The sequence below is a fragment of the Dermacentor albipictus genome, chromosome 10 (genome assembly GCF_038994185.2).
Source record: "Dermacentor albipictus isolate Rhodes 1998 colony chromosome 10, USDA_Dalb.pri_finalv2, whole genome shotgun sequence".
Classification (NCBI taxonomy): domain Eukaryota; kingdom Metazoa; phylum Arthropoda; class Arachnida; order Ixodida; family Ixodidae; genus Dermacentor; species Dermacentor albipictus.
In genome coordinates, this window is record NC_091830.1 from 17,136,390 (window position 1) to 17,161,278 (window position 24,889).

The following is a 24,889-nucleotide window of genomic DNA, read 5'->3' on the forward strand; positions in this document are numbered from 1 at the left end:
CATCCGACTACATAGACGATGAATATAATTTTATTTACTTTCATCGTATGTAACGTGTAATATCATGCAATGTTAGTGTTTGTCCCGGACAAAGGTCAAAACTTGACTCCCGCGCAGTTTTTTATGTTTATGCTCTTCACCGCCTCCAAGCTACGCCGAAATGCGACCTACTGTATAAAAAAAAACTAAACAAAATGCGAAACACGGATTAAACGTCTAGCAGCGATATCTACAAGGACGAAGGCAGTTTATGGCGTTTGCCGAGGGAAGAATGGTGATAACAAGTGTATGGTCAGAAAAGTACTGCACCTATCTGAGAAAAGTACGACGTGCGTCAAGGAACATTTATGGATTCTGTACTTCTTGCGTCACAGTGGAAGTTACCCATTCAGGAGCATTGGCCAAAAACGCGGGCACACCGATTGGCATATTGGCAAATAATTCGTTAAACGTAATCCATTATTCCTCGACTAGCCCACCGATGTAACGCGCTAAGTCAAAAGTTGTTTATGACAGTATTGATGATGATGCAAGAGAGAAACTATGATGATAGTGTCATAATCATGTCGTCAATAGCCATCTGAAGTCAATGTTTTGGACTTTGGCGTACTGCAACACTCCGGTGACAGCGAAACACTTTGGTCGTATGTGAGCTGACATCACGGTCTGCTGGTTGCTATAGGAGGCGCGGGACACAGCTTTTGCCCCTACAGACGATGCAAATGAGAAGGGAAACCACAGCCAGAGCGTAGTGTTTATGATTTGACAACAATGTAAGGAAAAAAAATATTGCGACTTATGCGCGCCACACTTTCCTGCTGCCATCCTCAGATGCATATTTTTTTTTCTTTTCTTGCATATGTGTATCAAATATGTGAATCCTTAACCCTAACACATGTACTGTGTACGTACTCTACAAATGTCGCCTTCAGGCGAGTAGGGCAGACACCGACAAGACTGGCGTATCTGGGTGCCAACCGAGAAAGGCGAATCGCTGAAGAGCGAACTTGACGCGCCAGTTCATATCAACACCATGGTAACAATCGCTCATATCTTGGCTCTTGCAGTTCTATGTCAGGTCTTTCAGCTTTACCCACCGATTCGCCGTTCTCGTGGGGCAAAGCTCACTGAGATTAGTAGGCTGTGAACCGTCACTTGCTCAGAGAGCCAGTGAAACTAACATGGAGTCAGGTTACATGGATAATTGTTTCGACTAGCTGATTCGTTTTTTTTTTGCCAACAAGCTAATGACAACAAAGAAGACATTAACAGAAGCGCCGAGCAGGGGCCAGCAACAAGGAGGTCTCTGGTTCGCGTAAAAATAAGCCATATAATTTACTAGTCATGCTACTTGCAGCGCTGCTCAGCACTGCATTAATTATTGCTTAAGCGAGAAAAGTCATATCTTACAGAAAAGTCCGTAGACTATGCTTCTATGCACAGACGTCTGCGAAGCGATGTAATGCAGGAAACTTTTTTTTCCGAGTATACTGAAGTATTGTATTTATGTTAGTTTTAGACTGTAGAGGTGTTTTCGTTAGAAGAATATTTGTTTCGAAAGATCCTGTCTGAATACATAGGAACGGAGAGATTGTCGTTCTCGGCCAACATGGACTACACCGATATTGATTAGGTTTGTGGCTTTTAAATGACGAAGCTGAAATATAGTAACTGTAGTAAGTGGATATTAAATTTATGCTATATATCTTTAGAAAAATAATTGACAAATGCAAAATAAAAAAAAGATAAGGTTTATGTCTATGTAACACAGAACACAAAAAACATATCAGCATTTGGTAATCTGTACCTAATAATTCACCCAAATCAGACATACTTGGTTAATAAATGTCTAATACATTACTCTGAAACATACACTCATTGGAGAGCAGGACCATTGCGAAACCGTTGCAAACATTTCGACAATTTCAGGTAAACTACAAATACGTAGGTATAACACATTTGTCTGTTTGAGATGCTGGAACAGATGCAGCTTACACTGCTGAGAAATCTCTTTATGGCGCAGAGTTACAGATTTGTAAACTTAGTGCTTCTATGTTCTCATTTAACTTAAAGTTGTTGGCTATATTTCAAAAAATAAATAAATAAATCTAAATCAACACTCTGCGACGCGGGGTTACTAGAACTTTCTCAAGTACAGCAGACTTTATTCAATAGATCCAGTAGTTGTCTCAGGAGGGCATTCCTGCGTTTTACACGTATTTCAATTGCGAAATCGGTGTTCGCCCACACTTAATGCTTCCTCTTAAGAGCTGGCAATAGGTACATCCATTAGGGTATAATAACTTGTATTATCCATATAATAAACTTGTGTGAGCCAATTGAGTTGTGTTATTGCTCACTTACAAGTCATGAAAAACGAGAGAAAGAGGGTAACGATACCCCCAACAGATCCGATCTGTCGTTGGTATTTCTTTTTAAATAAAAATGTAAAAACCGTCATACCTTAGGTAACGAAGAACACGATAACCTCGAGGAGCTGCACGATCGAAGTTGACATGCATCACATAAAATCCTTGCACGGTGTACGCCGAAACAGTCATAAATGGTTTTGCAGGAGTACCGGGTGGGGATTTATTTAGGAAAAGATAGCCAGGGCACACGTTTAGGAAATGAATGAACGTTTATTTTCACTGCTACAGTTACCCTTTGTATATATGAAGCCTGTGCTTTATACCATATATACGACTTAATGATCGCACAATGTATTTCGTTTACTGATGGATTAACAACCTCAAGCACGCAAAACTGTCTTTACTGTGTTGTTCATCCGCCCTGGAAAGAAATTGACGTTGGCATTTACTGGCCTCGAAATATTTTGTAGAACTGTAGGGTAATAATTAAGGCATTAATGTATATCTTCATAAAGTGAGATGGGCATACCTCGTTTTTCGTTGACATTCGCTTCGAAGAGGTGTCCCTAAGATAGTAAGCGCCTAAAAGTCCGATTTTTAAGTTTCATGAACGGTGAACAAAGCAACTTTCGTGACCTTGGATATGTCATGCTGCCTTTTTACAACCCTGCCCACTGTCAAGCTCAGCAGCAAACCTGAACAATGATCCTCATCCGCTTCCTTCACGCGTGTACTACTGACCCGCTGTCCGTAGACCTGTATAAATAAATATTATGATGAGTCACAGTTTCCCGAAAGTTGACTTGCATCTTTGCTGATGCGAGCTTGTGGTCCTCGCGCCCTTCAACAAGGGTTTTGCATGTAGTTAAGCAGAAAACCACGTGCGTTCAATGTTCCATCTGACACGAATCTTGCCGTGAAAGGGCCGGACGTCATATCTGCAAATAAAGAACAAATACACAAGTTGATATAGTTAAGAAATAGTGACAGAGGGCAGCTCAAGCTTCTAGCTCTGGCGAGATTGTAGGATGTCTTAATGCCTGCGCCGGTTCGTAAAGGCTCCTGTTGTAAGCCCTTGTGTCATATGTGCCTCCGAGATCTGTAATGACGCAAAATTTTACATGTGACAGCACAGTATACTTGCACTGGTGCGTCCTATTTTCGTTGAAACCTCAATCTTATATGTTTCATATATATGTTGTATCACCGAAATCACGGAGGCAGCAGGAGTCATTCGCCGAATGCAAGCTAGATGGCACCACAATACCGCGCCAACGCAAAGGCTTCATCGATGCCGTACCATTTTTGAGTATCATCGTAAACTTCAGATTTTCTACATTTTGGAAAGTTCTGAAACGAGGTTGCAGAATTGCTCAAGTCATTCTTTCTGCGCCTAAAAATGGCCTATTGTGATCCCTACACACTTCCCCCAGAGCTGGGGAGCCAATCGGACTCTTGACTGGTTAACATCCCTCCCTTCCTTTTCTCTCTCTCTCTAATACTCCCGCAGTTCTCTGACGCCACAGCCAAACCTTCTTTCAGAAAGCGTCACTTGAACAGAAAAAGAAGCCAACCGTGACAAGCGAAAACCTTTCTTTTGTTGGCCGGTCGGCGGTCGGGTAGCAGACGATCGGACTCAGCAGGGAAATCGCTCCCTGTCTCTGTCTTTCGTTCACTCGTTCGTTTGTTCGCGTACATTGACAATCATCGTGGATACTTTCCGCACACTTTTCAACATCAAACTGGTTATGAATCTTCACATCGCAGTCCAGCCTGCCTCACCTGTGACTGGTGCATTGACGACGGGATTGGGCATTTCCGTCGACGGGTTCAGCTTTGTGCCGCAGTACCTGACTCCTCCGAGAAGCAGGTAATCCATGGTGCACTCGGTTACTCCCATGCCCGCTTCGGTTTCATCTTCAAGGAGCAAGGATTGCGTACCGTCATGTGTCACGTTTTCTGGAGCAGGAGCTATTTATTGCTGAGGAGTACGCTCAGACATGCTTTCAGAGGCTCAGTGAAATGACGTCACGGGAAATCTGGATGGTTGGATCTTATGAGCGTCCCTTTTGAAGCGAGGTGACGTTTGGTGCCACAAGCCTGCAATTTCTATCTTCTTTAAGGTTTGTATTATGACACTTAAGTCTCATAAAACGTGTTATTCATCGCTATGCGCATTGGCAGGTTTCCCAAGTAAAAAAGAAAGGAATATTATCGATTCCTAAATAAATTTATTGAAGTAAGGTTTCAGCTGTCATTTCTTTTTGTGTTTCCTACGTTTACGGTGCCATACACAAGCCAAATTTTACTAATCCGGACCACAGAGTCATTCGCTTTTCTAATATTCTATATAGAGCCCAAGAAATCGTGCAGGGTAACTGCGTCTTCATTTACCTATGAGTGGTTGCTTCGACAAATTGACAAGACACCCTACGGGTTTTCTGCCATTTTCATGCGCTACGCGTACATAGTTGCAATAAGAAAAATTTATCCTATAAATTCATGTTATCACAAATTTTGACTTGACTTCGCACAGAAGGATGCGGCGCTTTGAATTACTGTGTGAGTTAGACACACACAAACCGAATACCTCCCTCCCCCCAGACCTCACTTCCCCCTTATTAAAAAAATTGAGGGGTCTGTATACTTTTGTTTATTTCTGTTATACGTGTGGATTTTAGCCTCCGATAGAACTCCTTTTAATAAAAAGAATTATCTCTGCAAACCTTCTGAAGTTTTGCAGAGAAAGTGCGCCTAAACATACATTGCCTCAAGTATCGAAGAATTTAATTCAAATAAATTTAATATATCTTGCCTGTCCAGCCGTCTCGTCAAATGGTCTAATGCAAACATGTCACGAACCTTCAAGACTGAGAGAATTGACTTCCAAATCGATTACCCTTCTGGGTAATTTACAAGGTCATTCATCACAGCTCTGACGAAGTTTTAGTAGGCTAAGCTCGAAATAACTTGGTGGGAGGACAATAAGGGTATAACAGTTTAGTACAAATCAAGTCTTCAGTTTCTCTCACGAACCTGCGGAAGCTGTGAAGATGCATGACCTCAAGTCCGCAGGACAAGCGAGGTAGACGATAACGCACTGTTTGAGCGGGCTTAAGTTATTCGTGGTAAATAAAAACGCAAAGCTTAAACACGTTTCTTCTCCATGCCCAATGTATGGATCGCATGCGTACTCGTTGTGGGTGCGTTGTCGGCACCAACGTTCTGTATGGAGAAGGGGACGTCCATTCCTGGCACGGAGTAGGTAATGGAACAGTAGCCCGCCTCCTTCCTGAAGCACACCGTGTAGTCTAGGTTGTTGAGGTAGCCGCGCCTTGGGGGTATCTCCTGCGCCTCGGCGTAGTCGAAGCTGCTGAAGTTGCCGCTCACCCCGGTATAGTACTGCAGGCAGTTGGACGGCGCTGCAACCAGTTATAAATGTCAGCACGTTTGTTCACATAAAATGTAATTTTATGCTTGAGAAACGAAAGAAAGGGGCACTAAACTGTGTATAGTCTAGAATGATGCATGAAACTTCTACTGTCAGCTGAGTTCATACGAACTAGAAGCTTGGGCGAAGAAATTGTATGTTTTGTTTGGTCGTTAGCGAGTGTACATTCCTCTGACCATTTGCCATGTTTCATTTACCGTTGTTTATAGTACATACTAAGTTAACCCAAGGGAAAGCGAGAGCAAAAACTTTATTGAATTGCACATGCCAAATACTTGTGCCACATTATCTCCGCTTTCGCGGTCGAACTGTGGCCTGTTCTATTTAGCAAATGCGTAGTATGAAGGCAGAAAGGTTCCAATGGGAATACGAGAAGGAACAGAGATAAATACTAAGGGTTCTGTAACGCCACATTTATTATGCTTTCATTACTTGTTTGCTTTTGTATGTTTTTACAATCAATCAATCAATCAATCAATCAATCAATCAATCAATCCATCAATCCATCATTTATTGATGTTTTTCAAAGCATGATTGCAACAAGGATTCATTATGCTATATCACCACAAATGTTTGACATTAAAGACCAACGCATCCATGAGCTGTGTCTATTGCAAAAACATATAAAAATCTTAGCAAGAGTTGCCAACACGACGATATGTAGGTTTGCATATAAAGGGGAAGGGCAAATTTTCGTATTGAAAAAAAAAAAGAATGAGAGTGTGGTGTGATATAGCATTACCTTTAATATTACTCGATTTTCAGTAAGCATAAGCTTATAATGTGCATCTGGGCGCTGCCATGCTTCAAGAGCAGTTGAACAAAATGATTGAAATTGTTAATATTTTTAACAATAAGTTGCGAAATCGCTTCCACTCTGTCCGTAAATTTTCAATAAATTCGCTCAATGATAACTTTTCTTAAGGCACAATAAGGACACAGGAGTGAAAGGAACAAGGCGGACAGTCCAGTACACAGTCCTTTAGGTCCTGTGTCCTTTTTTTTGTGCGCTAAAGAAGTTGTTACTATGGATTATCAACATGCCCAAGAATACGCTCTCTCAATGACCCACGTGGCATCTCGCCAGTTTCACAAATATCACTTAAAGCAGCGATTCATTTTGTAAATAAACTTATGCGGAACTCTAAAGGTTAATAGAGTGAAGTGAATTAGTACCTCTCGCGGGGCTGTCGCATTTGATCTGCGATATCTTGATGTTCCAGCGGCTGTTCCTCGTCCCATTCGTCTCCACGTAGAGGTTCACCGGTCCGGGGGACATGTCCACGTCGATGTACACTGCGGCCCCGATGAACCACACAGAGATGCATTAGTCATTCGTAGCATTTGTAAATTGCAATATGTGTCATACGGTAATTAGCTAAAACGTAATTAGAGGGCTCTTGTTAATTGGTCGATTATGCATTTCAATTTCTTGCGCATGTCCACCTTTTCGAGTCGACCAGCTCATGACTTCTAATTGTGTTATCTGCCACAGACAAAACAATTTAAGTGTTCGCTTAAAGACCCTGCATAGGAGTCCATCAATTCAAGATGAAAACACTTTGCGCTTCCAACGACAACGAGACAGCCTGGAATTTATTGTTGTCCTTTGATACTAAACGTGGCCAGCTGTTCAGGCGGACTTCCCGCCAAGAAAACACTCCATGCCTAAGATGCGCCACCGTCACACAACTAGCAAATTGAAGGAGTATTAACTTGGCATTTTCAACCTGACATCTTTAAGTAAAAGTCCAAGCACTCTAAAGCTACGAAAATACTTGTAGCTTTTCAGAGTACGCTAAATATCTTGATATTAATTCTTTCTACGATTCAGCTTCGCTTTCGGCAACCAGGTGCTGTGAATTCTTAATGACGTCATGATGCACTGGCTCGCTCTTTTCCATTAATCACCATGACTGCCACATGCGAATGTAGCCTTAATAAATACGCGTAGCAATCTTGTTTATTTTCTTTATGGCCAACACCATCATGGGTAGCCATTACTTCTACGCGACTTAAACAAATTTTTCTGTCTGTCAAGACAATTTTTGAGGCTAACGACCATAACGGCACACCAAGACAAGGACACAAGAACGTAGAAAACGTCGGGTCATTTTGTATACGCGTTTTTTGTCATCAGTGCAGTGTTAGATTCCGTAGGATGACTTTCGCATAATTGATACGTAGCCATTCTTGACTGTGAGCCAATGCCACGGTGGCTTCGGGAATATTAGGTCCGATGCACCCTGCGAAATTTTTTTCGGTCTCATAAATTTACTCTGCATTAACTGTGCGAAAACATGGTGCCCAACGTGGGGACACGTGTCGTATTCTTGCGAAAGAGTACGATCAACCACTGACGGTGCTGGCCGGTGTTCAGCCCGCACAACGGTGGCACCACGTTGTTCGCATTCTGTCCCGTCACAATCAGCTTCTCGCCGTCGCAGTTGCCGACCGTGGGCCGCTCCAGGTCGAACTCGTCGAAGTCGAGGCGTATCTGGCAGATGCGGTTGCTGAGCTTGAACACCTGCACGGCGCAAGTCGACTGTCCCCCAACGCCACTGGAGTCGCCGTCGCCGCCGCTAGGAGGCGTCTGGGTCGCACCGGGGGCAGCGTGGAAGCCGGGACTGCTGAAGTAGGTGCTGTTCAGCGTGATCATGGAGCTGCAGCTGGCGGTCACTGCGTTCACGCAAGCACAACAACGCTGCAGTTCTAGCCTCTCTGTGTACGTAATAGTGGACTTCATGGAATACCGGACCTCCGAAATACACATACCGGACGTACACACAACAGGATGGATGCTATGAGTGTGTCCTTTGGAACGGGGCGGTGGGTTGCACCACCTAGCTCTTGTTCTAATTTTGTCAAATTTCCTACCTGCCTTTTTTAACACTCAAAGAATTCCCACCATCAAACTTTCTGAACAACTATTGGGAACTTTGTTTCTGTACGCCTCTGTTGTTTGTGGTTTCTCTACTTTTCTGCCACCAATAAACCTCCAGTTGTCTTTTACTCATCTCTCTTGCGGACATAAGCAGCAGCAACGCTTGTAGCGACATCTTGTGACTGCTTGCTCAACGACAGAGCAATCCAACTGCTTTTAATGAGAGGGGTTTTCTTTTCCTCTTTCACACGTTTTCGTGGTAGGTTGCTAGTCGGACTCGGTAAGGAAAGCATTCGCTTGTTCGTTCGTTTTCATTCATTAGTTCGTTCGTTATAGCCATTTGCTTACATTGGCGATCGTCGTTTATGGTTCTTGCACATTTTTTGAATGTTTATTTTATGCTATATTCAAGCCGAAAAAGAAGAATTCACGATTCTTGGTCCAATCATTGTTTTACAAGTACCAAAAATACATTTTACGCAGCTGATCCAGAAAATGAAGAGAAAGAACAACAGTTCCCACAGCGGCATTTCGTGATATGCGAGAGCCGCACGTAACAAATGCACTATGCTGCGGGCTTACGCAGCTTTAAAATTTTATAGCGAACACGCGTGCAAGTTTGGGCGAGTTGGTAACAATTTATTTCTATAATGTTCACAGTGCATGCAGACTACGGGAACTAAGGAAGAGGTAGACAGTGAATAATAGCCAGTTTCAGGGGGACGTTGGTCGACCCTCTTTAATCTCACGCCTGTCTCTTACTTTCTTAACTCCGTGTGCACTGTCAAACCCATCGAACTTTGATATTTAGATTCCAAGATTGCTTTCTTGTCACATCTAAGAGTGTTTACATTGCTTAGGAAGCAGGCCTCAAACATGCAGCTCAGACGCCTAATCTCAGCGTATTGTGAAGTGTGTACTTTTTCTAAATTCCAGAGAGAATCAGTGGATCGCAGCACTAAGTCCACATAAGTTATGCAATTAGAGCTGCTTGAACTTTGATTTCTCAAGTTGATATCGGCGTTTCTTTTGGGGGGGGGGAGGGAGCGATATTATTGTAAAGTATCATATTTTTAGCTGGAATCACTGCACCAGAAAAAATTGTCAAAATCTGCGATTGTACATTTATGATTATGGTCTAGCCGATGCCTTTAGCAGCACCTGAGTTGCAAATAACCCGTCGTAGCAATAATTGATTTCTACGCTCTAGATGAACTCAACGTCATGTGGTGGCGCAACAGGTGCTGCTGGCAAAGTCTATGTATCCATATTTCAGTATTCTGTAAATAGTGATACCATGCGTACAAGCTAAAGCTCTGTCTCGATTATCCAGCAAACATTGTGTTTAAACGTAAATTCATACCTTCACTGCGAATACCATGATGCGTTGTGTGCCCGGCCATTGATTGAATTCTCTTTCCCATGTGTTTCAAGCCCACCAACGTAATGTAAAAATAGTAGAGAAAAAATTACATAGTGGCCGTAACTGCATCGAACGCTATTTCATTCTGCATGGGCTAGAATATTAAAGTCTGAAAGGAAGGAACCATGTAATGATAGGACCCATCCTCAAAATCCTAAACTAACAAAGCTTTCAAATTTACAGAAACAGGGAAAATATTAATTTTAAAATTACAACTCAGAGACCATTTTGCTTGTGCTCCGCCACATGACATTTCATGCTGACGGGGAAAACCCCTTAACGACCCGGAAGAAAGCCTGCTTCCAGGCAGCGCTCAAACTCGTATTTCCAGAATGCGACTGTCCGTTGAGACACCACCGGGGGATGGTCCGTGGTTTTAAATATGACCCTAGGAGCTCTATGCTGCCTAGTAACGCTTCCCGTACTGGTAGATTATCCAAATTGGCAGGACCTTAGTCATCGTAGCTAGGTGAAGCCACTTTTGTCGACGGGATGTTCGAAAATTGATTTCTAGGAAAGCGCGACTATTTCAAGAGTGGGTGGAGATACAATACTTTGTAAGGAATTCAAACAAATGACGCGAGAATTCGACATTCGTTTTCCTTGACTGTGCATGAATAACAGGGCAGCTGCAATTATTAAAGCCTCCCTGCCGTAAGAAAAGACCCATAATCATTGTTCATGGGCGGCCTCAAAATGCACACTGTAAGCGAAAAAAAATAAGAAAAAGAAACAAGAAGACAGAAACCATAGTGATCTGTCAATTTCGCTATATAAAAGCCGGTTGCCAGGACCGGGCTGCAGTAAATAAGTAAGCTTTTTTTTCTTTGTCACCTTTCACATTTCGTTTCTTTTTTCTAAATTTAGAAGCACAAATATCGTGTGTATTTGATTCGAATAAACTGCGGCTCGTACACGCGCATGGCGGAAAGTCCCCCATGTCCTGAGTGGGGCACAGACTAGAAAATGGTTCTAGACTAGAAAGTGTTCCTTACGGGAGCAGCAGACGCCGAATCCGAAGGCGCACTGGCCGTAGGCGGTTCCTCCCCTTTCCATGCACTCCTTGAAGGCGTAACAGGTGCCCTCCTGTCCCCAGGTGCCCGTGCACATCAGGTTGGGAAAACGCACCACATGCAGCAAGTGCAGAACTGCGAAAAGAATGCGGCCCAGCTGACGAGCTCGAAGCTGCCACGTAGCGCCCACTCGTCAAAAAGGGAAAGAAAGACGAATTGGCATCCACCCAGAATTATGACTCGAAACTACAAAGGAAACCCGTACGGGTTTCTCGCAAATAGAGTGTTCGCAATGGAAGGAAGAAAGGTTCGTCCTGGTACGAAGACGGAACCTGGCACGACATCCTTCTGAAGCGATTGCGCTGCACTTAGAGCTTAAAACCAGCAGGCGAGCAGAATGAATCTTGAGGCCTAAACACGTTGTTGGCCACCTCCACCCACGATATCTCGCAATGAGTAAGGACACAAGGGAACAAGGAAATTTATTTGCGCATTACTGATAAGACAAAGGCAGAGCAGCCAAGTTTCTGACGTCGTATTCTACAGAACCAAGCTAGAGTTTTCATGCCTCAGTGTTGCATGCAGCATTGTAACAGTATCAAAAACTTGACGCTAAAAGAAAATGAATCAACATGCGAAACGGCAAGATCGATCAATTCTTATGGTGAGGAAGAAGAGTCATCTACGTGAGATTAGCACTGTGAAACTTGCGTGCGTGACCCTACTTACGTACGTACCCACATACACACATACATTTCATACATACATACATACATACATACATACATACATACATACATACATACATACATACATACATACATACATACATACATACATACATACATACATACATACATACATACATACATACATGGATCACCACCACAACAATCATCGTCATCGCCATTGCCATATTCAATTCCACTGAAAGAAGAGAACCCCTTTCGTGGTTCTCAAATCACCCCTGCCCAGCATCAGCCAAGCGCCCGCCTTATCTGTGCCGGAAAATTTCCTCATTTTGTCCCTCTGCCTGATACTCCGCCGCTTTCAGCTACGTTTCCACTCCCTTCGCGCTCCATTCTGTCAACTCTGTCATACTCCATTAATTGCCTATTATACGCTGTGCGCCAGCTACCGAACTCTAATCTCCAATACACCTATCTTACTTCCATCACTATCAACGACGGCAAAACACCCAACTCTGCACTTCCGGCTGGCTCCCCCTCCGGGTCTTTGCAGTCGCCGACCAGGTCACGTGCCTCAGCTTTCCTTCTCTTGCCTGCACATCGATCGTGCGTGACTCCAGATTTGGTTTCCGTTCTAAACTGGGCTACCTCATTCGCCTACGATAGTCAGACGCCAGAAATGCATCCGTTACACTTACAGCAATAAAGCTAACTGCGCTTGCCACGTCCTAACTTCCTGGGCACGCCTTTCTCATAAGTGTCTTTTGTTTTGCGTTACACAGATTTCCTGGAAGTGCCATACGTGACACCCAGGCTCCTTAGACCCTCACGACAATGCCGTCCCAATATACATGTCGTAAGCGAGAGAGAGAGAGAGAGAGAGAGAGAGAGAGAACAAGAAGAAACACTGCCTTCGTATGACTTCCGCGTCAGATAACATTCAAAGTGAGTTCGCACAGTGTATGTCGTCGCGTCTTTCCCAGTGTTGTTTGCCGTTTGTAGTTTGGCTTTCTTATTCAGTTTGCTTATTTTGATCCAGGCGGCGAGCCACCGATGGCGATCGAGTCGCAAGGTTCTCACCTAACGGCTTCTGAATAGGATGCGTCGTTCGTCGCCCATGTCGCGTAACATCAAGACCATCGCTCCAGCACCGTTCGCACGTACACGCAGCGCTTAGCGATTCGCACGCGATACACTCGACCCGCGCGGTGGCGGGCGCCAGCACCGTTCACACGTACTCGCATTGCTTAGCGATTCGCACGCGATACACTCGGCCCACGCGGTGGCGGGCGGTAGCGGGCGGTAAAGCCCCTTGATGTTTGAAAGTAGCGACACTCTCCTCCTCACGGCGCTTTCCTCCTCGATTCTCCTCGCCCGCCGGCTGCGCACGGCACGCTATTCCTCCCTGGCTACCGCGGACGGGCCGCAGGATTCTATGGAGGCGTGTTATTTTGGGCCAGTTGCGCGCCCCAGTGGGGTTTAAAATTTTGAGAAATGCTAACAGCAGCATCGATAATGCTAGAGGCAACATTTATGACGAGGTTGGTTTTTTCCTAAAGCCGTATGAACGGGGTGTACCGATGTAAAAGGAGCTTTTGAGGCGAGTTCTATACTCCAGACAATTTTTCTGCCGCATGATGAGATGCTTTATTTCGTGCGTCTGATATAGTATTGCTTGTGACACATCCCTTTGTGTGTGGCTTATTAAGCGAAAGCCTTAGACCTCTGTATCAAGGTCCCGTTGTGGGCTACAGAAAATATCACGTGACCGAAGGAAGGCGGGAAGCGAACCAAAGCATGTGCAGCCGCGCATAGGAGATGATTAATGATTAGCAAAGTAATGATTGATTAGGATTGGATTAAGATGAATTCGGGTGTATTAAGAAGAGTTAAGGTGGATTAAAGTTGATGAAAGTGGATTAAGGTGCATAAAGGAGGACAAGGTTGGATTAAGTTCGATGAAGGTGGGTTAGGGTGGATGAAGATGTGTTGAGGTGCATTAAAGACGATTATAGTGGATTAGGGTGGATTAAAGTGCATGAAGAAGGATGAGGATGGATTAGGAAGGATTAAGGTGCATTAAGGAGGATTATGGTGGGCTAAAGTGAATTAAAGTGAATGAAGAAGGATAAGGGTGGACTAAAGTAGATGAATGTCGATTAAGGTGAATTAAGGACGATTATAGCGGATTAGGGTGGATTAAAGTGGATGAGGAAGCAGTAGCGTTGGTTAAGGAGGATTAAAGTGCATTAAGGAGAGTTAGAGCAGATTAAGGTCGATGACGTTGGATTAGTGTTCATTAAGGCGGACTCTCGTGGATTATGGTGGATTAAGGTCGATTAATGTGGATTCGGTGGATTATTGTGCATTAGGGGGATTATGGTTGACTAATCGGGCTTAATACTCGATGAACCCTTATTCACCTATGTCACCCTAATCCACCTTAATGCTCCTTCATCCACCTTAACCCAGCTTAATACTCCCAATCCACCTTAATACAACCTAATCAATCTACATCGCCCCTAATGAACCTTACCATATACGTTCTTAATCCTCCTTTATCAACCGCGATCCATTATAATCCGTCTTAATCCTCCATAATCCACCTTAATCCTGCTTAATAGTCCCAGTCTATCTTAATACACCCTAATCCACCTCTATCAAACCTAATCCAGCTCTATGGTGCCTAATCCACCTTAATCGGTCTTAATTCTCCTTTAGCAACCATAATTCACCTTAATCCACATTAATCGGCCTTAATCCTCCTCCACCCACCTTAATCCTTATTCATGCATCTTAATCCTTCTTAAGGCACTCTAATACACCTTAATCTTCTTTAATACACGCTAATCATTAATCCTCCCTAATCCATTTTATGTCAATCACTAATGATTCATTAATTACCTTGGGTAATCATTCTCTTATGCAGGCGCGGACATGATTTGGGTGACCTCTGGCCTTCCTTGGGTCACGTGATACTTCCAGTTTACAAGGCGACCTTGAAACAGAGATCTGAAGGCTTTCGCCTTAAAACTTAAAAAAAACTCAATGTTGACTAGCTAACGCTCATCACCTGCAATAACACGGGTATACTTGCCACTAATTTTTTCAGGGCGCAAAGCACAATCAATAAGGCTGCACTTCCGACTGAATAACAACAGTTCGCGACGTGTGAGGGGAATATTAAGCATACTGAGGACAACCGCAACAAAAACGCTGGTGAGCGTTTATGAGCGTGGTGGGCGTGGTGAGCGGAAGAATGAAAAAAAATGCAGCATACAAGTGGACGAAGATTTACAGCGATTCTAAGATGGCTATTAGACACTTTACCAATGGCTTTGTAACCAAAAGGGCTGCCCAGCTGATCGGTGAGTTGGACAGCCAAGAGATCGAAATCCGCTGGTTTCCTGCGCACATGGGGTCTGTCGATCCATCTCGGAAGAATTTAAACGAGATGGCTAACGCAGCTGCACGAGGGCTTACTATCCGTGCACTACGCGACCAGGACCTTAATAATATACAGGTGGAGAACAGGGACCAATTACTTACATATAATGAAATCACAAGGCATTACTACATGAACAGAAGGGAATTCCCAGTGCCACACGCTAAGCTCAATAGAGCTCAAGCGGTGACTCTGAGATTGCTGCAAACAAGAACTTATCCAAGTCCAAACTTTATTAACAAGATATATCCTGAAAGAGAGATACCAATCAATTGCGAGAAGTGTAATGGCATCATTACTCTGGATCACATGCTTTGGCAGTGTCCTGTGACTTTCACAGACTGTGACAAGGAGAGAGACTGGTGGCAGCGAGTCCTACACAGTGGAGTTCTTTCCGATCAAGTACAGGCCGTCCAGAAGGCCCATGATACGGCGGTAAGGTTAAACCTTACTGTCCCGACGTGGGAGCCGCCTGCGTCAACCTAAGGGTTGATCTTCAGGACATTAATAAAGTTCATCATACCATACCATTACGGGATGCTTTGCTACGAGCTATAAGAAAGACGCCTCAGCTCGCAAACAACGCTGTTCTTTGTCGGAACAAAGTTCTTTCGGCCATTGTCATGCAGCCACTGCTTCCTGCGCAAGCCGTCACGCTTTCCTTGTGGTATCATAAAAACGGCATAACCATCTTCAGGCTTCTTGCTGCAGTTATATGCGCAACAGCCCGGCATAGCGCTAGCACATATAGCAGGAAACACGGCGTACAACGTTCGCTACGCCGAACTAAAGCGCCGAGCCAGCCGTGCTGAGGAGGAAAATGGCGCGAACGAAAAAGAAAACCACAAGCAAAACTCAAGATCCGCGCGTTTCCAAGGGCAACGGCAGGGAGACCAATCGTCATGCAGAAAAACGGGGGCAAAATTGGTTACCGCGGGGGGAACGCACAAGGGGCGAGGAGGAGGCGAGGAGGTCGCGCGGCGGCGGCAGAGTTCAAAGAGTGTCGCTACTTTCAAATCATCAAGGGACTTTAGCGGGCGGGCCCTTCTTGCGCCACCTGCTGGGCGCTGTGGACACCAAGCGGTCGTGTTCACGGCCAGACTCGACTCACTCGACTCCTCCGCGCTGAGGAGTCGAGTCGAGTCCGGCCGTGACGTGTTGTGGTACACGACAAAAACGATAGCCTTTGTGACGCACTGTGACTGCGTCTGGCCGGGACCAGCGATCACCGAGCGCACGTCGGTGGAGCGAATAGCGTCGGCCGCCATGCGGGCCGATCGTCGTGTTTGAATCACTGAGCACATTATACCTGCACTGAAAATAAACAGGCATTCCAAAGAAAGTTTGTTGAAAACCAGGCGAAAAGTCAACACGGACTCAATACAAACTCAAAGAGGCGTCAGTATAGCGCCCCGTCGGGAAGGCGTGAAAATGAGGCAGGTCCCATCCATTGTGGGGGGCGATGCTACGAAAGGCATTGCGCACCTGTCGCTGGCTATCCAGCACGGTTTGCGAGTTCGGCAAAGCGTCGCTAGATGGATTAACATATTCGCGTAATGCGATCAATTGCGGTGTGTGACGTGAGAACGCGTGTGACGTCAGCAGCAAGGTGACGACGACGACGGCGAAGAAGCGATACCTGCTCCCTCGAGACAAGCACCGATCCCGAAGGTGGTGCAGTATGGTATCAAAGTGGCGCAACTCGCGCTTTCGTACGCATCCTGTTGCTATGCGACGTGGCGTACGCGAAGGACAAGGGGGGAAGGCTGGCGTCTGTGGCCTAATAGACACTGGCGTGAAAGCACGTGCTCTCGCTATTTAATGAGATTAGCATTAGTAGAATATTTGACGAGCTTTCCAGTATCATCTTACGGGGAGGCCATTTCTAAATTTTTAGAAATCGACTGTGGGAAATAGCGTGTTTCTAGTCCTTCAGCTGGATTATTCAAAGAGGTTGACATTACTACCACGAGAACCCTAAACACATAATCGACTAATTGACGAATATTTTCTAATGAACTTCATAAATTATTCACTTTACGGCAGACATTGCAATTTACTAATCGCACCCAAGTGAGTTTGCCAAGCATATCCACTTGACACGAATTTTGAGGATGGCATGGGTTTGCAGTTATGCGCCATTGAACTAACGGTAAAAATGCACTGTTCTGCGACTTACTAAAAAAAAACACGCTATTTTATGCTCTGGAGCACAAAAGTAACTGGAACGCCCATATCATCAGAAGACAACAAATACCCCAAGGATAGCATTGGGGAATTTACTTGTACGTACTAATTGAATTAAAGAAAATATAAATCAATGGGATTGAAAGTGGAAGAATAAGCAACTTGCTGCAGGTGGGGAACGATCCCACGTCTTCGCATTATGCGTGTGATGCATCGCATGCATAATGCGAGGACGTGGGATCGTTCCCCACCTGCGGCAAGTTGTTTTTTCATCCACTTTGAATCGCTATAATTTATCATTTCCTTATTCATTACATGGGACGCCCATGTATTTCCTCGCACACCTTGGCATGAATATCTCGAAATCATTGTCATTGTGAGAATTCATTCTAAGGTTCGCGGGCTCACCCACCACAATTAGTAAATTACAACATGTGCCGTAACGTAACTAATTTACAATGTAATCAGTACATTTTCATCAACTAGTTAATTACGAATTTAGATTTCTTGTGAGAGTACTGTCCGCTTTTTCGAGTAATCCAGCTCAAGGGGCAGAAATATGATATCTGCCGCAGGTGATTTTTAAAATTGTGTAACGCTTAAAGTTGATCACCAGATATACGAGGTGGTCATTTTAAGTTCTCTGGAATTGTCAAGAATGGCCTGTCGCAGATAACATAATTCTAGTCCTTGAGCTGGATTATTCAGTGAGGTGAGCATTAACGTATATTCAAATAATAATAAATATCGCTAATTAACTCCTTAGTTATTAAACTTACGGCAAATATTGGAATTTACAAATTGTAATCGGTGACTGATCCACTTGGAATGAATTCTCACGATGACACCAGTTTGGAGAAATGCGCCATCAAATTCACCGTAAAAGAATGCACTGTTCTTCCACTTGCTATTTAAACAAAAGACTCTTCTATGCAGTGAAGCACGAAAGTAACTGGAACGCCCTTGTATTTCGTCCCACAATTTGGGAAATAATATCTCGAAAGCTGTGTCATCCAGGATACCCATTCCTAGTGGACACGTCTTGCGACTCACCAGCTACAATTCGTAAATTGCAATATATGCCGTAAAGCATAATTGATGAAGAAGTTAATCAGTGATTTTTCGGTAATTAGTTGAATGAGTGTTTCGATTTCTCGAGCTAGTGATGTCCGCCTCTTCGAGTAATCCAGCGCAAGCTCAAGAATTACGGCCTCTGCCACAGGCGATATTTAAAAAAATCCGGAAAACCTAAATACGGTCACCTCGTATATATCTGTGCCCATCTCTAATCGTTTTTCCCAGTCACGCCGATTCGGACCACTTGATTCATGCAGCTAATATTGTACATATCACAGCTTTATCCCCGTCTCGTTACTGCCATCATTATAATAAAAATAACCATAGTAATAACAACCATAACATAAACAACATATAAAAAGAAGTCACCATTCACACACTGAACATAGGAAATAAAGCTAATCGAATTAGCATCGCCAATGACCTCCAAAGGGTGGATTCGCCATCATTCTTTTTATAAAAGTAAATTTGTGCTTTGCGACATAACCCATGCGCCAAAAGGTCTCAAAGCACTGTTTTGAGTCGGCAGAACATGTATGCTTGAGCCACTTGCCTTTTTACAGTTCTAGGAGCACCAGACGCAAACAGTTGCTGCGCATATATATATATATATATATATATATATATATATATATATATATATATATATATATATATATATATATATATATATATATATATATATTGTCACGTGGTGGTGACGTTAAGAACACAGTAGCAATACTGTGAAAGACAAAACTAACTTTTATTGGGCGAACCTGTGCCCACAAAACAGGCTACACTTATAGCACAACGATAGCGGCGAACACAGTCGGCGATCGTCGAAAATCTGATCAGCGGGTCAAGCGCGTCGGCTTTTATAGAGCAGTCATCGAATGTTCCAGACTAATCGTTCGGACCCGCGTGCCTTCCACAAAGTTCTACACCATTCGCGTTACGCGATGAATTCAGATAAAACAAGGTTCGGCGACAACAGACAGCCGGGTAGAAGCATCGATAACTTTCCAGAAACGTCGGATACATGCAGGCGCGTCCCTCGCTGTGCGATTACAGTTGTTAAGCGGCGAAACGTGGTCGCCCGATAAAGATAAGTACACGTGTCAATATATATATGCATATCGTAAGAAGCCAACAAACACTTGCACCAAGCAGAACATAGGGCAAATTACTTGTGCTTAATAAATGAAATAAAGAAAAGATAAATTAATGGAAATGAAAGTGAACGAAAAAACAACTTGCCGCAGGTGCAGAACGATCTCACAATATATAGCCATATATATAGCTACTGCGCAGGCATTTCTTTTTTTTTTTTGAAGAAAGCCCGAAACGAGGCGACAAGGAGCCTTTCTACCGCTATGTACCTGGAATGGGGCGCAAATTACTTTCCATTGAATATCTGGGCATTGTGACAGCAATTCATATTTCTGTCAATTCATGCATTCCAGTGTTTTTACACAAAGGAAAGAACATGCTATTTACTTTTGCGCGTACTAGTCACGACTACGTCATTAAGCCTACTTATCATCTCCCCCTCCGCAAACCCGGCTTTATTAATTTGTTTAACTATCATAAAGTTATGAACATCAAAAGCATTCAAATAAGTTCCCAGCTAACTTGCTTCAGAAGAGTTCGAGTGCTCCCATTCTAGAATGCACCTGGGCAGTGGCGGGTGAGGACTGCTTGATCGTGAAACGTCTTTACAGAATGATTCGAAGTTTGGTGTTAAATTTGCATGGACATCTCCCTACACAAAAAAAATTTAAAAGAAAAAGCTGAAGCGCAAAAAAAAAATAAATACACTGCCGAAACCCGGGATCGAACCAGGGACCTTTAGATCTTCAGTCTAACGCTCTCCCAACTGAGCTATTTCGGCACGGGTAGCTCGTGCTCTTAAAATAACACATTGTCAAAATGCAAGCGCACGTTGACTGCTTTCTGGATGGAGAGTTGCAACATTATGTCTCTTTATGGTGTCCGAATGGTCTTCTTATCATGCAATTCTTAAATTTCATTACAAGCACACTAATTTCATTCAGTTATATTGCTAGACTTAAAGAGGAATTGCAAGCAGGCGAGTGAAAACGTAAACTAAGCGACAGGAAAACATAGGTCACTGTGAGCTCAGAGACATTCGACGTCATTTCGGGGCTATTTAATCGTGCATCGATAAAAAAAAAACTACGTCGTAGTTGAAAGTAATTAAAGTAGTTGTGGTTTTTTTGTCGATGTAGTGCCACGATGTTTGCGGACTGTAGTCCTCCATAACATAACCCCTTCCCGTCGCCCCCAGAAAAAAGAAAGACCATTTGGAAATACCTCGAAATTTGTGAAGTCACCTTGACATGATGAGGAGCACTGTATGAGCGCGAAATTCAAAGAACGGAAATTTGGTGCTCGAGCTCTGCGCTAATAAGTACGTTCTCGCGAGAAAGTGTTACAGATGGGGGATTGGAAGGCCAGCGAAACTCATCTGCTGTTTCTCTTGGGCATCCCTTAAAGTAATAGTAACCACATTATTTATGCTTCTCAATGAACTCTGCCAGAACGGATATCACAAATGAGCGACTAGTGTTCCCAAAGGCAAATGTCTCAGCCCGCTCGCAAAGCTTACATGTGTCAAAAATAAGTTGTGTTACATTTTCGTACCAAATGGAGCTAGAAAATAAGCACCATGAACATTTGAATACTGCAACAACCATAATCGCCGAAATTCCGGATAACACTCGGGATAACTCGCGATAATCTCGTTATAACACTGGATTCATCATTTTATTAAAAAAAATTGATGGTTGCAGCATAATCAAATATGTATCTGCCGATATATGCGTCGTGCGCGTCACCACCTTCCAGCAGGTACATATGGTTCAGCATTTTTCATAGTGGCGTACGTTACATAAGACGCGGGATTACGCTCGTTCATCTTATCTAGATCAGGCGATTAAAGGGGCACAAAAGAGAAACGCTAAATCACGTTAGATTGATAAAATATTCTTCCAAAAGTCTATTGTTAATTTCACGTTTGTACGTTGGTTATTAGAAGAGAAGGCGAAAGTTAAAAGTTTCATTCTGAAGATGCACAAGCACCGGTATGTCAGTGTGGCGTCCCCAATCCCCAAGTACTTATTCTTTATTTGCGCTTTTGTGGCAGCCTCAATGGAAGTTCTTGAAACTTGCTAAGTTCAGATTTTGGCTGTTTCACAACAAATTGCTGGAAAAGGGTGCTTTCTGTCTATAATTAATTCACACCCTTGCACCCATGAGGGTGCAAATTAAGGGTGTGAGTCATAGACACAAAGCACTCTTGCGGGTGTATTGTTAGTTTACAGTATGGCTTAGCAAGCCTCTTCTCATTGTACCAGCGACCACTATTGTGCAAGGAAAGTGTGCTAGTACAGCTGAAATATTTTTTTTTTCGTTAGCGTCCCTTAAGGCTGCAGGGAAAGAGCACTCGGAGATGTACCGCTCTCTAGGCACACAAGACCCAGCATCGATTTTTCAAAACAAAATTTAAATTATGCCATTCTTGATTACCAGAGACTGCGAGAAAGCTGGTACTGTTCAGGACATATCCCAGGGCAATAATCCCGTAGCAAGTAACATGTTCATCTGGTCACTTAGGCACATGCAAAGGAAGCTTCGTTTCACAAAAGAACGTTTGGAAATTTAGCCTTATGGCCTAAAAAATAAACAATATTTCCCGAAAGAAAGTTTTTCACCTATTGAACAAGACGGCAATGATGTACGCTGTTGTAAGTGTTCGTCTTGAGTTTATCCATTGGCCATCTATTCATCGATGATGATTAGAACATGGACTTGTATAAATTTAATCATTCTCACATATGGGTAAAGATCGCGGAATCTTATATTAGATATTCTGAACCACATTTTTCGTCCCGGCATATTCAATGACAACAATTAGCTTAATTTATTATCCAAATTCTATCAATCGATTGACCCACCGCGGTGGTTCAGCGGCTGTGGCGTTGAGCTGCTAAGCACAAGGACCTGGGTTCGATTCCCTTTAGCGGCAGCCGCGTTTCTACGGAGGCAAATGCAAGAACGCTCGTGTATTCGTATTTAGGCGCATATTAAAAAATCCCCAGGTGGCCGAAAACCCCAGGTAGCCCTACGCGCATTGCATGACCTGCCCAGCTGCATTTTTTCCCCCTAATGACAACTAGAGCATCGGCTATCCCCGTTTTCTCTCTCTGATCGAAACGGCTCTCATCCTGTCTTTTACGGTCACGCCTAACAATTTTTCGTTATCGGCCATCGCTTACTCTCACCTCACGCTGAGGACAAAGTATTAAAGGTATTTTGCCGCTGTTATTGAAACCGGCTGCTAGTTCGGAGGCAGTTACATATACATCCGCAAAGTTTCGATTTCCGCCTGCAATAGTATCGTGGAAAAGTGACGCGCACGCAAACGGTAAATGACGCCATACTTGTTGAAAGTCATAAACGAAAAAAATAAACTGCGCAACATATTTCGAAAAAAATTGAAATCTGGATGTATTGCAGGCCTTTAAAAAATGCAGAATTCTTCTAAACAAACACTTCGAAGCACTAAACGAGACTACTTGTCTAACATGTTTGATGATATCAAGAGTAGTAAACAAATATGGCAGCAGATTTCTTCAGTTATCCTTTATCGGAATTCGACTGCCAATTTGAAAGAGTTGACTATCGAGAACAAAATTTTAAACGGATAAATGTTAGGAAACGTTTTAGAGCGATAGCTCGACTACTCCAGGTACAAACCCCAGAAAGAGCCTGGTTCCGTAAAACTGACCTTCAACCTCGGCCAAAGTCAAAGTGGGACTTCGCCTGTCCCTACCGTCGGCTGCTGCGTCCGCCACGTGGGCGCCCATATGTTCAAAGCGATCTGCGATGTTTACAAAGTGCGCCGAGTGCTGATATATTCGTATATACGCACTGTGCTTTCGACGCTTCGTTCGCGTTGAAGCGAGAGGCAGCACGAAAACTAAATTCGCCCGCTGCTGCTGCCGCGCCGAGCAGCGTCTGTGTGTTGTCTTGTGGTGCAATTATAGACGTCGTAGTTGCTGATGATGCCGAGTAGCGTGTGCATCCTTTCCCAAAACAAGCAAAACCATGCTATCGCTCTACAAGCTTAGTTAAACCGCGTTCAACCATGGCAATTTTTTAACGAGTATTTCACATCTCAGAGTTCCCACAATCCTGTTACATGACTATTTGAGGCCTCCTACCGAGTCATCAATTTTTTTTAGTTCCAACAGATAGTAGTAAAGTGTTTAAAATATTCACGGCACATGGAAAAAAAAGCAGATGCGAAGACATTGATGGTATAAAAATGCAACTGGTAATATTGGTCCTTGACATTATCGCTCCTTGTATAATCCATGTTTATAATATTGTTTAACGTACCGGCATACTTCCTCAGAAAATGAGGATAGCTAAAGCAGTAGTCTTGTTTAAAAGTGGTGACAGAAATAACCTAGGAAATGAGAGACCCATGTCTACTTTGCCGCTGTTTTCTAAGCCAATAGGAAAGTTAATTCACTCGCGACTCTTTACTTTTCTCGATAAACATCCACTTATTACAGAACTGGACTATCAACAAAAGTGCCTTTATTAGAAAAAAATAATACTACGCAACATTGAGAATAAACTGCTAACACTGGGTGTTTTTTATTTATGCGCAGTGGGCCTTACTGGTTAAGTATCATGGCAAGGTATCATGTACCCCGCAAAGCTAAAGCCACTACACGGTATGAACTCTCTATTAGCCCGAAAAATATATTGTTCGAAAATACGGCCCTAATGTGTATCTTTGGCTGCTGTGCACGTTCTTGCTGCCATTGCTGCTTGAAATTTTGAAAAGCGATGATCATTCACATGAATACTATGACGTTTGGGCTTGTCGGCGTCGCAGTGCTAAAATCGAGCTAGCAAGGAGATACGAAACCCCCCCCCCCCCCCCCCACACACACGGCTTGCTCTCAAAGCACTCATTTAAATGTTTCGTTTAGTGCTCTCTAAGTTGTATTGGCAAAATTTTGTGTGTCGTCAAATAGTAGGTTAAAGAACATGCGCGCGAAATAAAATTGTTGCTCATCTGCAGGACTGTTTCTATTTTTTTCATGCCAAAAAGTATATATGAAGAAAAAATTGCCATTTTGTCCTTGCGCAGAAGCGACGGTTGTGCAAGATAGTGTGTGGTAAACGTTGTGTTGAACGCTGCTTTGTAAGTTTTCTGTATCAGACCGTAGTGATGAGACGTCATTCGTTAGAAGATTAGTACTGGTGAACGATCCCAAATCTGTGATGCTCAGCGACCTAGTGTGGACGGAGTGAAAAATTCTTTTT

General features: G+C 43.5%; 1 protein-coding gene and 1 non-coding gene across 4 annotated transcripts in view; both read right to left on the minus strand.

Annotated features, from left to right (window-relative positions):
- Positions 1-2,766: 2,766 nt before the first annotated feature.
- The window catches only part of LOC135911487 (uncharacterized), a 77,079-nt gene continuing 54,956 nt past the window's right edge, over positions 2,767-24,889 (minus strand). For all 3 annotated transcript variants that reach the window (XM_070526501.1, XM_065443800.1, XM_065443799.2), the window contains exons 2-7: positions 11,126-11,278; positions 8,185-8,502; positions 7,000-7,119; positions 5,567-5,794; positions 4,155-4,289; positions 2,767-3,310 (exon numbers count right to left, since the gene is read on the minus strand). In XM_070526501.1, coding sequence (XP_070382602.1) covers positions 3,216-3,310; positions 4,155-4,289; positions 5,567-5,794; positions 7,000-7,119; positions 8,185-8,502; positions 11,126-11,278 — 1,049 coding nt within the window. In that variant the 3' untranslated portion in view covers positions 2,767-3,215. The remainder of the gene's footprint in view (positions 3,311-4,154; positions 4,290-5,566; positions 5,795-6,999; positions 7,120-8,184; positions 8,503-11,125; positions 11,279-24,889) is intronic.
- TRNAF-GAA (transfer RNA phenylalanine (anticodon GAA)) lies at positions 20,342-20,414 on the minus strand. The gene has a single exon. It is a non-coding gene; the product is annotated as a tRNA-Phe (tRNA).